General features: G+C 31.1%; 1 protein-coding gene across 1 annotated transcript; it reads left to right on the forward strand.

Annotated features, from left to right (window-relative positions):
* On the forward strand, positions 1-12,341 carry LOC140436399 (poly(A)-specific ribonuclease PARN-like). Its single transcript, XM_072525161.1, has 12 exons — positions 1-190; positions 246-438; positions 810-1,133; positions 1,191-1,473; positions 2,658-2,779; positions 3,567-3,685; positions 3,749-3,859; positions 4,423-4,492; positions 4,544-4,599; positions 8,726-8,812; positions 9,657-9,906; positions 12,140-12,341. The coding sequence occupies exons 1-12, from the start codon at positions 172-174 to the stop codon at positions 12,231-12,233; spliced, it is 1,728 nt and encodes a 575-aa protein (XP_072381262.1). The 5' UTR covers positions 1-171; the 3' UTR covers positions 12,234-12,341.
* The last annotated feature ends 1,683 nt before the right edge of the window (positions 12,342-14,024 follow it).

A 14,024-nucleotide genomic window follows, 5' to 3' on the forward strand; every position in this document is an offset into this window, starting at 1 on the left:
CTATTCGGATTCATTCGAGGATGTCATTTTATCAAAATTAATTGTATTTACACTTTTCACAGCTTATTTATTATTAAGGTTAAAAAGCGAAAGCGGTATATATTCGTCGATAATATTTAGATTTTATAACTTCTGTGTAATAAAGCAATACAGTCACCCATTTCCTAAATAATGGAAGTCCTAAATTCAAGTAAGAATATAATTATTCCTTTCATTCTTAATATTCTGAAGTTGTTTTTTTTTAGATTTCAATTCACTTTTTCGCGAAATAGAGGAAGCTATTAATGCTAGTTTATTTATAAGTATAGATTGTGAATTATCAGGACTCAATATTGTTAGAAATATAAAGGCTTTTGATACCCCACAAGAATATTACTCCAAAATGAGAATTAACAGTAAAGACTTCTTGGTCTTACAATATGGAATAAGTGCTTTTAGGTAAGTAGATAAAGGATTCTTTCGTGTATATTCTATATCTGTGTAAGTGGCTTCACATAAGTACTGAAACCTTTTCTAACATGTACTTGAAGGTTTTCCTGGCTGCCCATATTCTTGTAACAATTTACAGCATATACCTACTTTAATATATTTCTCTTGATTAGGTTCATCTAAAGCCACCTTTTCTTCTTATCTACAGTGCATGTATTTATATACTTGTGCTTTCATACACTTTATAATACTTGCTTCACTTCATACAGAGTTGTGCTTTTCTTTGGTTATTCTTTATTATCAGTAAACGAAGAATAAATATATTTATAGCTAAGATGCAGTGATTTAAATAAAATAAATTCCCTTTTCTTTTGTTTTAGGTATGATGATCGTGAAAACAATTTTAAACACCAAACATATAATTTTTACACATTTAGACGACCTGTTAACAGAAATGTACCTGATATAAGATTTTTATGCCAATCTTCCAGTATAGATTTTCTAATTAGTAATGGATTCGATTTTAATAAGCTATTTAAGGAAGGTATTTCTTATTTAACGGAAGAAGAATATGACAATTACAAAACTAACATAGAACAATCCTATCAAACGGTTTTGGAGGGAATTGGTTCTAGGAAAAGTGAAGACAGCTGTGACTTTATACAAGTACCAGATAACGCAGTAGCATTTATTGATGATATTAAGTAAGTACATATTTATTGATTAAGCTATTGAACTGATACTTTTTTTGTTGTTTTTAGATCAAAAATAGAAAATTTTCTCACAAGCGATGACACAGAACTGCAGCTTCCCAAATGTAATGCATTCTTTAGGAAATTAATATACCAAACTAAGGAGGAAAAGTATTCAAATCAAATTTACTTGGAAACAAGACAAATAGATAAAGACAGGGTGTTATTTGTAACAAAATTAAAAAGCCCAGAAGAAGAAAGGGAACTGGCAAGGAAGAGATATGAAGAAAATTTAAAAGAACTAGATAATTTTTATGGTTTCAGCAAACTTCTGAAAGTGCTGATAAAGTCGGTAAGTTTTGTATTGATTGAGAGTACATTTGAAATTAAATTATTTAAATCAATTATTGGAGATGTAGTTTAAGATGTAACTGTATTTCACACCATCTACTACTGGTTTTTAAAATTAAGGGACTGCAGGCCTAAGTAGCCCACCAGATATGTCAGTGCTGGCTATTTGGAAATTTAAAACACTTGGTTGCTTACACCAGAGGAAAAACTAGTGTTTGTAGTAGTGATCTTTCCTCTGTGTATGTTTGTGCCATTATATAATTCTCAATGAAATAGATCCACCATTGTATTTATGTAAGTAAAGTTAAAACAATGTGGATGAGGATTAACAACTTAAATTTGAAAATTATTGAGAACACAGTTTTTATGACACAGCATATCCTACAACATAATGTCATAAATCAGTGACGAATTTCAAAAGTTTTTGAAATTTTTTTCTCAAATTTTACAGTAATTTTAATAAATTAGTAATGCGGGTATCTTCTTAATCTGCTAAGGTATAGGTATACTCAGTTCGCTATTCCCAGTCTGAACTGTCTAGTGAATTTAGTAATTATTTTTTTGCGAAGTTAGTTACTTTTTGACAAACTAAAAGTGGCTGGAAATTACTATACAACCAAGCACACATACTCATCGCCAATATTAATAGTAAATAAACTAAATAGTAAATAAAATAGAACTTTGCGAATTACTGACAATAAATATTTATTTATCTGCACCATATAATAAATAGTTATGTTAAATTATAACAACTAAAATATATTTTTTAAATATATACTACCCAAAATTTGATGGGTTTAGTATACACTTCCACTATTTAGAATAGTTCTTCTTTTTTTAAAGAAAGAAGTCTGCAATAGTAGGATACTTAAGCTATTAATACTGAGAAGTAGGAATTGTTGTATTGTAGGTTTCCGACAATGAATCTGACAAAATATGCCTGAGCTAAGCGAATGGAGTATAACATATTTTAACATAAAATTTCTCAAGGTTAAACAATTTGTAAGAAAATTTTGGCAATATAAATAGGTTACAAATGCTTGTTAAGTGTTTAGTAAACATCTATCTACTGCTGTCCCACATGCGGCATGTGAATCTACGAGAATTGGGTGACTCTAGTGATTAATTAAACTGAAGCAAATGTTGAGTGCTTTGTAAGCTCTTTTAATATTGTCTTATTTTTAGGGGAAATTAATAATTGGACATAACTTATGCTTAGACTTTTTCCATACGATTGACAAGTTTTTTATGCCATTACCAGAATCTTATACAGAGTTTAAACAGATGAGTCACAAATTATTTTCTCGGTAAGTGATCGCATTTAATATCATTTAAAAATTGTATCATGTAAAACAAATTTAATATTTTTTATTTCAAAGAATTCATACAAATCAAGGAAAATATAATATTTCAAAAATTTCCTATGCCGCATGTCACTTGACATTTTTTTATTCATCGATGAATTTAAAAGCATATTTAAAAAAAAAATTAGATTTAACCAAAACTAAAAGCCGGAATTTATTGGATTGTGTCTTATTTGTTGCAACTGTGATTGTTAAACTCATTTTGGACCATTTCCTACCAGAGGAATACTCTACTTTTGTATTGCAGTGATTATTTTTCAAAGAAATCCCACATAGTGCATCTTTCAAGAATATTCATATATTTAGAAAGCATAGTTATGTACAAATTTTTTATTGGTTGATATTTACAATATGTGAATCTTAAACCAATCGAATCATGTGAATATTCGAATTACAAACTGGCGTTCTGTGAGCGAATGATACCTTAAAAATAATCTTACCCTAAAAGGTGTCTGGAACACATGTAGAATTGTCGTTTGTATCAATGCAAATGGGCAAAAAAGGATTGAAAAGGTATGCTTTGTATAGAAAAATATTTAAATGGATAAAGTACCTTTACCTTGTGTTTTCTAGGTGGTCAGTATCAGTATCTTTAGCGGCTTATGTAAAACAGATTATTGAGATGATCAGGACAGATATTTTCAGCAATATAACCAATATGTTGTTCTAAACGCCCTCATTGTAAATGGTTTTTATCTTTATTATTTATGTTTACTATTTATACTTCTAGAGTGCTTGACACCAAATATATGGCGAGTAGTGGACTATTTAAAGACCTGATCCAATCAACTGTACTAAAACATTTATTGGATACAGTATCAGAAAGACCTTTTGGACTTCCGCAAATTGGTATGTGATTACTTGTTACTCTGGTATGTTATAATTAATGTTGTGTATACATTTTAATTGTAGTTCCTGAGAAAGAGGGTAGAGCATATGAAATGAACGATAGTAAGGAACATGAAGCAGGCTATGACGCATTCATTACTGGTCTTTCTTTTATAGGAATGTGGAAACATCTTGGTAAGTAGACTAATAAATTGACAGTATCGACTTTGTGGATATAGTTGATAATTTTTGGGCATATTTTTCAAGTGCATGTACAGCAAATGCCAATTTTGGTGAGGTTTCGCAGCACATGTTTAAACACTGAACTTTCGTTCACTTGATTTCAGAAAATTTAGTTTGTTTTATATGAAATCGATAGTCTTACAGATTTATTATATATATGGTACAAAATTATCAAAAGTGAATTAAAAACGTTTTAGGTTACTTTATATTATTTAAATTTGTATGATAAAGAAACCAAATAATTGTGTCTAAAGTCAGGTTAGTTTAAATTTATTTTTGACTTCCCTGTGTAAGAGTAACTAACCTTCCAAAGAAGGAAGGTGTGTTAGATTAGATTAGGCAAGTGCCAATTTTTTTTATGGCTTGTTACTAATATGTCGCAAACTTGACTTTGAATCAATATTGACCTTTCAATTGTATCACATGTAGAACAAGTCATTGCGAAAATACCCCATTCCGCACACCTCACCGTAATTGGTGTTTCATATATGTACATTATATATATATATTTTTAGGTTTACTTGACAATCGGACCGATCCTAAGACTTTCAACAGCATGGATCTTTTGGAACCATACATCAATAAGTATGTTAGATAGATTTGTAGCCAGCGTTTATTGAATTCGATTTATTTTAGATTATTCTTGATGAACTTATCAGATAACCAATATATCAATTTAGCAGGAGACGATCGTAAGTTTCTAATCGTTTTATATGATAATTTTACTGATATAAATAATTCTAAAATGTTAATAGGCATTTTTGGCCGAACTTACAATCTAAATATATCATTACATGTAAACTATTGACGAACTACTTTTACTGTCTATGTTTCGATTCGTATTTAGCAAAGCAATTTACTTGTTTTTACCAAAGAATTTATATATTTTTTATCAAAAGTTATTACAGTCCCTGCTCCTATTATTAGTCTCAGCAAATTCTTGTTTTATTTGTTTCATAATTAATTATAATTGTAACTATATAAGCTATATACAGGGTGTTTCAAAAAAAGGTAACCCCGTCTCTAGGGTAGGTAAAAAACTGAAAAATAGTTGGGGTTTGCTTAGTAAAAAATTTTTGTAACGCCATCCGTTTTCAAGATACAGGGCGTTGAAGAAAAAAAAATTTTACGCATTTTTTACGATTTTGCCGAAACTACTGGCAACATTGTAATGAAATTTTATACGAATATGTTTTGGAAAGCTGATACATCCCATGAATTTGTTTTTATATCTGATTCTCAGAGGGCGCTAGTTACACGGATCGTACTAAGTATTAGTCAATATAACTTTTTTAAGAGTATAATTATTAATCAAAATTTCAAGTAAACTTAAACATCATTCAATTTTACACGAAAAAGGTACTCTTGGTAAAACTCGATACTGTGTGTAATTTGAAAATTATGAAGTAATAATTGATGCTGGTATAAAATAGTTAGTAATTAAACAAAACTCACAAGAAGAAAATTAAATTAATGACTAAGAACATAAAATAAAATTCAATTACAGTAAGTGTTCAAAATGCCCTCCGTTTTCGCGAATACACAAGTCTATTCTTTTTTTTCTAAAGATTCCATTAACCTTCTAAACGGTAGGGGATCAGCTATGATGTCATTAAATTGACGTTGAATTCTTTCTTCCAATTCTTGGCGTGAATTTACCTCTGTAGCATAGACTTTTTCCTTAATATACGACCAAACTGCGTAGTCCAAAGGGTTAAAATCGCATGACCGAGGAGGCCAATGAATCGGAGCTTCTACACCTCTACCAATTCATCGATTCGGAAAATGATTACTCAACCAAATACGACACCTTCTATCAAAGTGTGGTGGAGCTCCATCGTGCATAAAAAATAAAGATCTTCGCTCGTTTAGCGTTAAATCTTCTAATATCTCGAATAAGGAATTGTTTAAAAAATCAAGATACATATCACCATTTAAATTTCCAGGTAGAATATGTGTAAAAGAATGCATTTTAAAAAATTTGGATTGTGGGCTGACCTTTGTTGCAATGTTTCACAAAAATCCACTCTAACCGGTAGATCATCTGGCAAGAGCTCTTGGACTTGTCTGTAATGATAAGGATGTAATTGCTGTTCTTTCAGTATCCGCCAAGTACTTGAAGAAGTATTTGTTTGTCTTGCTATATTCCTTACGCTAACTGTTGGATCTTGATCAAGTAAATTTAAAATATTATTTTCTTTATTAATTGTTCTTGTCGTTCTTGGTCTACCAGAATTTATTTTATTTGGTCTCACATTCCCAGTTTCTCGACAACGTCGTTCAACGGCTCTAAATGTTTTTTTACTTGGTAAGTTTCTTCTAGGAAACTTTTCTGCATAACGTGTCACAGCTGCACTAGAACATCCTAAACATTCGCCTAAGGTTAATAACATGTCAGTGTATTCAACATTTGAGTACATTTTGATTTGATTTTACAAATAACAAGGTTTCAAAAGTCTAATTATTGTTGATTTATCGACATAACAATCAATAAATGTCAGATTTCCATGGCACACTTGGAGAAAATAGAGGTATACCTATTAGAACTTTTATCATTACTACCAGCATCAATTATTACTTCATAATTTTCAAATCAAAATATTCCGAAAGCGGTACACAGTATCGAGTTTTACCAAGAGTACCTTTTTCGTGTAAAATTGAATGATGTTTAAGTTTACTTGAAATTTTGATTAATAATTATACTCTTAAAAAAGTTATATTTACTAATACTTAGTACGATCCGTGTAACTAGCGCCCTCTATGAGAATCAGATATAAAAACAAATTCATGGGATGTATCAGCTTCCAAAACATATTCGTATAAAATTTCATTACAATGTTGCCAGTAGTTTCGGCAAAATCGTAAAAAATGCGTAAAATTTTTTTTCTTCAACGCCCTGCATCTTGAAAACGGATGGCGTTACAAAAATTTTTTACTAAGCAAACCCCAATTATTTTTCAGTTTTTTTACCTACCCTAGAAACGGGGTTACCTTTTTTGAAACACCCTGTATAAGAGGATTATATAAATGATAATACCAAGCTCTTTTTATATTTATTGAACAAAAAAAAATTAAATTATCACATAATTTTACTACAATACTAATATTTTCTTAAGTAACCCTTGGTTTTAAGAAGTAGAGCAACTCTCTTAAACCCTATTCACATTGCAAATTTCTTACATAAACAGCCTGACACGCATGCTTTTTGACGGTATTCGCCAAGGGACTATGTATTAAATATGATTTATCGCCTTGTGCGAGCATGATCATCATTTTACAGGTCCAAACCGCTCAGTCTGAATATATTCAAAGAGTGTGTTGGATTATATATTTTGTTATAAGTAAATAATTTTTTGTTTTTTAACGTTATTTTTTTATATTTTATGGTGTGTAGTAAACTTTTAGTGTCCAAAAACAAAGTATTTATTCATCAAAAGTAAAAATATCTTGTGGTAATCACTTGGGTAAAACCGTGTTTTAATTTATTGATGTTTCGAAACGTTTTATTTCCTTTTCGCCTAAGTGAGATAAAAAAATATGGGATTTGAAGACTCAATGTTAAAAGTGCAACTCTTAGCTATTGTTAAGGAACATGACGGACAATATAACAAATGCATTATTGATAAGATGGAAAAAAGCCACAACAAAATAGTTTTAAGGCTGCCTCCTTACCATTGTGAGCCCAATCCTATTGATCTCATCTGGGCAGAAGTGAAAAATTTAGTAGCCAAAAACAATACATTCTTAGTTTCAAGAAGTAAAATATTTTTTAAAAATCATGTGATACGCCTCAGTACGACCCTGTTTGGCATTTCATGTACAATTTTTTACGGTTGGGAATATGTAATTTGAATGAACTGAATGAATTCTCTCTATCAACTGAACTTTTGTTTCCTTTTTAGGACATTCCCAGACATTTTCGATGGGTTTCATGTTGTCGGGCCATGGTAATAGAGGAATTTCTTGTCCTATTAAAAAAACTTTTAATGCTTTTAGTCGTATGACAAGGGACTCTTTAAATCCTGTATACAGACCTTGCGACCATTGCCAAAACCATTCGTTCGTTTCGTTCGTTTCGTTTGTGGAATCAATCTCTCTTTTATACTGATCCTGTCTAGCATATATAAACGTCCTATTCCTTTGCCACTCATTACAGACCAGACCATTACTGAGATGGGATGTTTAATTGTTTTTTGTCTTGATGTCTTCGGACAAATTGAGTTTTATCTAAAATGTTAAAGAAAACCTGCAAATGTGAATAAAAATTATAAAGTATGAAAACAAAATGATTTGTATTAACTTACTGTTTGTCAATCATCAATACCAGTCATGAATACCAATCACCAATATTTGCAGTGTTAGTTTTGGCCCGCAAAAAAGTCTTGTTTTATGATTAGAAATTAACCAAATTCAACATCACTATTACTATAATAATATCAACACTCAACACTGAAAATTTTGTAAAAGTTGAACACCAATTACTAATTTATTATATTATATTATAATCACAAGTTTTGGCAGTTCAATCAAAAAGTTTTTTACCATTTTAAACTTAATTATGTAGCATGCTTATTCACTAATTGTTATGCAACCCATTAAGCAGCTCTGTATCACTGTGAAGATACTTTTAAGGCGCCTGAAATAACAAAAACTGAAATATCTAGGGTGAGTCTAATAATTTCAGCAGGGACTGTAGTATATTGTATATCAACTGGATCAAATATTCATATTAAACTAACATTAATGAGGAATTATTTTTTTTTGGTGAATGCATAAACTTTTCATCAAAAAAACTTCCCTAATTTATGTAACTTTTAGATATAGTGTCAAGAGATCACGTGTTTTATATAAGTTTTTCGGAAGATTGGAAGCTGAGTAACATTCAACAATTATTTAGCCCTTTTGGTAAGTCATACAACTAGTTATGATCAAATGTCTTCTGTTAAAATAATAATTTTGAAACTAGAACGTTTAATGAGAATGTTCTAAGTTTGTAAATAATGTATATTAGTGATCATCTCATATTAACCTGTATAGGTCAACGTGATAGGTTGTTAGCCGATTTCCCCAGACGAATTTTTTAAGTTAAGTAAGGTATTCAGTGTACAGAAGCTTGGAAACTCTTGGTTATTGTTATTTTGACAGCAACTGGATAAGGAGAGGAACAGAGAGAATCTTCGTACAAGATCAAGAATACCATGGCATACGAGGGCTGTCAAATAAGTACTTGGTCTACAAAGGAAAAACGAAAATTTGGAAAAGCGGCGATTTATTACTCAACATAGTCTCCTTTTAGCTCGATACACTTGACATAGCGATGCCTTAACTTTAATCCTTCTGAAAAACATTTTTTCCCGAGGTCTACTCCAGTCGACAATGAACTCCCCATTCGACTTAAATTTTTGTCGGGGGAGTGACTTTTTTAAATTTGGAAGCAAAAAGAAGTCACAAGGGACCAAATCTGGAGAATACAGTGGATGTGACAGCAGTTTGTAGCCCAATTTGGCCGTCACGACGGTGGAGGTGTGAGTCGGTGTATTGCCGTGGTGGTAATTTCAGGGTTCTTTTTAACTTTCAGAAATCTTTTTACTGTAAAATCTATTATAACTGAATTGTCATCACTATGAATGTCTGCTCCGGAATATGTTTTAGTAGATTTAATGTACTAATTATTCACATAATTCAAAAATATTACAATCGACTTGATTTTAAGTTTATAAGCAATTATTTAACTACTTTGTCATTTTAGGTAATGTATATGTCTCCTGGCTTGACGAAACATCAGCCTACGTGGCGCTACACAAAAGAGACGAATCGAAGATTTGTTACACTACCTTAAAATCAGGCGATGGATATACAATCAAAACTTTTGCAGAGAGAAAGACGCAGTTAAACGGAAGTAAGCCACCGAAAGCTATTTCATCTCCGATTCCTTCTAAAAAGAGGAAGAGCTCAGATTCGCCGGTGCCCAAAAATCAAAAGAGGGAAAAAACAGGCATGTAAGTCGACTTTACTGAACGGGTTGCCTTTTAAACAACCGTTCGTTCTCGAAATAATGTTTTATTGTTCAAAATAAATAGTGCTAAGATAGTTTGTTTGTTTGTTTAATCTAATGCGTATACGAGCCCCTTCCCATATCAGTTGGCCCAACATTAGATTGATAAGAAAATTAAATTTTCTTATCAATCTAAGAGATTACAAAAGTAAATAGACCAGAACAAAATAAAAGCGCAGCGTAAATTTTAGAAATTAGAAAAAGGTATGACAACATGCGCCGTCCTGTTGTAAGACAAAATCTTCCACTGATATTAAACGGTGTTCCATAATCGGTAAAAGAAATTCTTCTAAAATATTCAAATATTTGTCCGTGTTTATAATCCCATCGATAAAATATAACTTTCCCACACCTTTAAACGATACGCTGCTTCAGATCATGAGAGATGTAGGAAAATTGACTGTTCTCTTCAGAAAATCGGGATGAAAAGCTTCATTTTTCGTGCGAATGACGCGACTCCTACTGTCTCCAACACACACTTCAAATCTGGACTCATCACTCCATTGTATTTAATCCCATTGCCACTGAGTCCAATCCTTATGCTCTTTTGACCATCTTAGTCTATTTTTCTTTTGTTGTAATGTTAAAAGTGGTTTTTCCTTAGCCTAAGATAAAATGAAATTTATTAAAAACAATTCGTACTAATTTTTTCAACTACAAAACTTACTTTGTAAGTACCAAATCCTAATTTGTGGGCCTTTAGGGTGTTAGGGGTAGGGTTTAGGGTTAGGGCTGTTAGGGTAAAAGGAAGGGGAGAAAGAAAGAAAGATTTTTCGCTATAATGCGTCTTAATGCCCCTCGATCTGCTTCGGTTATTTTACTTTTTCATGCATTTCTAGGTTTTGTGACCGCCGAACCTGTAGTTTTGTATCTTCTGACTATATTTCTTACAGTATAGCGTGACAATTGCAACGTATTCGTGATTTCCGGTTTGGATTTTCCAGAATTAAAAAATCTAATAATGATTGAACACATTTTCTCATCGATAACTTTACCTCGACCCATTGTACAAACCACAAACGTCAAAAAGCTTTACAATACTACAAAATACGTTTGACATTAACTGGCAATATTATTGTTTTGGTGTCATTTTTCCATAGCTACCTCTGGATTTAACGTAATTATAAAAAAATCAACATATGTTGACATAAGTGCATAGCCAGGGTTTAGTGTTTTTTTTATTGTTGAAAATAAATAAAGAACCTTAAGGGTAATGTTTTTAATAAATATTAATAAAAATGCCATATTAATCATTAATATGGGAACATAAAAACATGCAGAGTATGTTTATGGTAATCGACTTAAACTGCAAATTCCATAGGTGGGCCAACTGATATGAGAAGGGACTCATAATACTGACGTTTTTTTTGAATATTAAGTAGTTAAAGGGGAATAATGACACATCTTGACTTAGCCCAAGTCTACGTTTATTCTGAGTTTTCTAAAAACTATCTCTTGAAAAAGTTGAATATAGATTACTAATCCAGAGGGAACTGTCTGAATATTTTATAACAAATAACGGTCTGCGCCAGAGAGACCCTCTCTGTACTTCTACAGTAGTTTAATAACAAAGAGCAATGGATTTTTTAAATAATAAAAATGTTTTCTTTCAAATTTGACATAATCGTTATTAAGAGCAATGGACTTTTTAAATAATAAAACTAAAAATAAAATTTAAAAAAAACGCATTATTTTTGTAAAAAATGTCTTTAAATAAGCCGTTAAAAACGGGTGATGTTTTTTTGACAATAAACAAATAGAAATACTTTGTAATTTTTTATAATACCTTTTCTAATTAGGTGTACAGAAAACCGAGTTTAAAAACAAACATTTAACAGAAAAAAACCTAGGACTAATAAAAGCCACGTTAGTTATTTTGGACTGGAAATCTATTATTTAGATATAACTAATACCTATGTACTGCCCCGACTGTAAATTATTGTATATTTTAATGTATAGAATATTAACAAAACAGAAACAGATGCTATTGATACCGCACAGAGTCCTGTATCACAGTGTTAAAATGTCACTATTCACGGTATCAACACGAAAGCTATTTAACACAGTATTACATATCCATATTCTGACTCCATACATTAATATTGACCATATTTAACATACTTAATCCATAAAGCCACTATATTGACTTGCATTACATAATTATTGTTTATTTTCAGAGACGATGCCCTATTAAAAATGACAATAGATCCAGAGATGGAGGCACACAGCAAAAAGAGTAGAACATTTACGGAAGATGATAACTGGACATGATTTTAACAATTAGTAATAATTTTAAATGGTGTTAAATATCATTGAATTGAATTTTCTGTATATATTTTAGGTATTGTATCACCTTATTGCAATAAATATGATGATTTATATGTGTTATTTATTACGTGCTTGGTTATAATCGGTTCGTTGAACTTGGGAATTTTTGGACATAATCGTTATTGGAAACATACAACCATAAAAATTTCTACTACATCTTATTAATAGCTCAAACTTACTGTTATATGAGAGTGTATCTGCATTAATTTTTATTAAAAAGCTTTTACTTTGAAATAATAATCCATAACTAAAAAGTTAAAAATTTAAACATTTAAACCTTTTTTGTATTAATAACAGTCTTCTTTTATACTGCTAGTGCGGTTATGGGATTATAGCAGGATAATCTGCTATCCCTTGGGATCCTTGGAGCCTACGTAATGCAAGAAAGGAAACGGATCAGTGCTACGCTTCAATCGCCTATTATTACCCCTAGTTTTACCGTTGATTGAATATCCTGATATTCAATCAATGGTTTTACTCAAGGTACTTATTTTATTTAGTCTGAGTCGATCTGAAACCTGTAGATATTTAAATATATCTGGATGTTCTCGCCGGCGATCGATCCCCGACCTTCTACGTGGCTCACACTTTACTGCCTGAGCTATTTGGTCCTTTCATTTTTATATAAAAATCATGAATTGTTTATAATAAATATTTATTTACTAGAACTTTCACGATGCTAGTGAATAAAACGCTAGGTACATACATACTTTACACTGTTTGCCTAATGCTCTTAAGAAGAAAGAGTGATCAAAAATCATTCTAAAAATTTTCACTGACATGTATTATCTATTGGAGATTTTACCATAGCCTAGATTTATTATATTGAATACCATTTAATTAAAATACTTTAATATTAAATACCGAGTAATTTTCGATATTCTGATTTCCTAGAAAAAAGTAAATGTTGATTTTTCTCAAAAATGTTAGTTAAAATTTTTGGCGAATTAGTCCTATATTTTGAAGTGCGTACAAAAAAAACTAGATGTCGCTCAGAAAGTTGTGTATTCCTGGTTGCATAATCATCAGATTTGAAACTGCTTCAACCACAAGGGTTATTAGCAATGGTCGATTTTTACAGATAACATAAATAGAAAAAAAAAAACAAAGAATGCAATTAGGTGTTGTTAATTAGTCCTGATGAAACCAAAAAATGTATGGTACCATTGTGCTTACTATGTTCACTTAGAATGTCTTTTATTGTTGTAGGTAACTGTTCATGTTGCCCTTCAAATGCGTACAATAAGTGATGTACTGTTAGATCACTATCACACGCTTGTTTGGGTTGCTTCTGTAGTAGGAAATCATGTGTGATCTTGGTGTGTCCTAATCGTAGTCTGGAGATGAAATTTTTAAGATTGTGACACGAATTTCCTTTGAAATGTGTTTCTTGCAAACATAGGATGGATGGATGAAATTTATTTATAAGAATTTTAAGATCTAAATGGGTATGGTACCCATTTAGGTTCCATTGAATACTATAATTGAAAATAGTTTAATTAATAAGTCTCCGGAGAGGAATCGCTAGAAATATTACTTAAAATTTGTTCTGTAATTTTGTTTATAATTCTAGAACAACGGGATTTAAGATATCTTGGACTTAACATAGGATGTACTTTCCTCCGAGTAAGTTCTGGCGACACTGAGATGATCTGAAGAACCATGCGCATTTTCAAAGAAGTCAATAAGTTCTTTCTGTGTTGAGTATCCATTGTTGGAGTTTTCTTTCAAGAA

This window comes from Diabrotica undecimpunctata, chromosome 3 (assembly GCF_040954645.1).
Source record: "Diabrotica undecimpunctata isolate CICGRU chromosome 3, icDiaUnde3, whole genome shotgun sequence".
Lineage (NCBI taxonomy): Eukaryota > Metazoa > Arthropoda > Insecta > Coleoptera > Chrysomelidae > Diabrotica > Diabrotica undecimpunctata.

What these genes read in the sequence shown, in the direction of transcription:
- LOC140436399 (XM_072525161.1), top strand. An exon ending in AGGAATGTGGAAACATCTTG is followed by an intron (nt 3,860 to 4,422) that starts GTAAGTAGACTA and finishes ATATATTTTTAG; the next exon opens with GTTTACTTGACAATCGGACC. An exon ending in ACAATTATTTAGCCCTTTTG is followed by an intron (nt 8,813 to 9,656) that starts GTAAGTCATACA and finishes TTGTCATTTTAG; the next exon opens with GTAATGTATATGTCTCCTGG.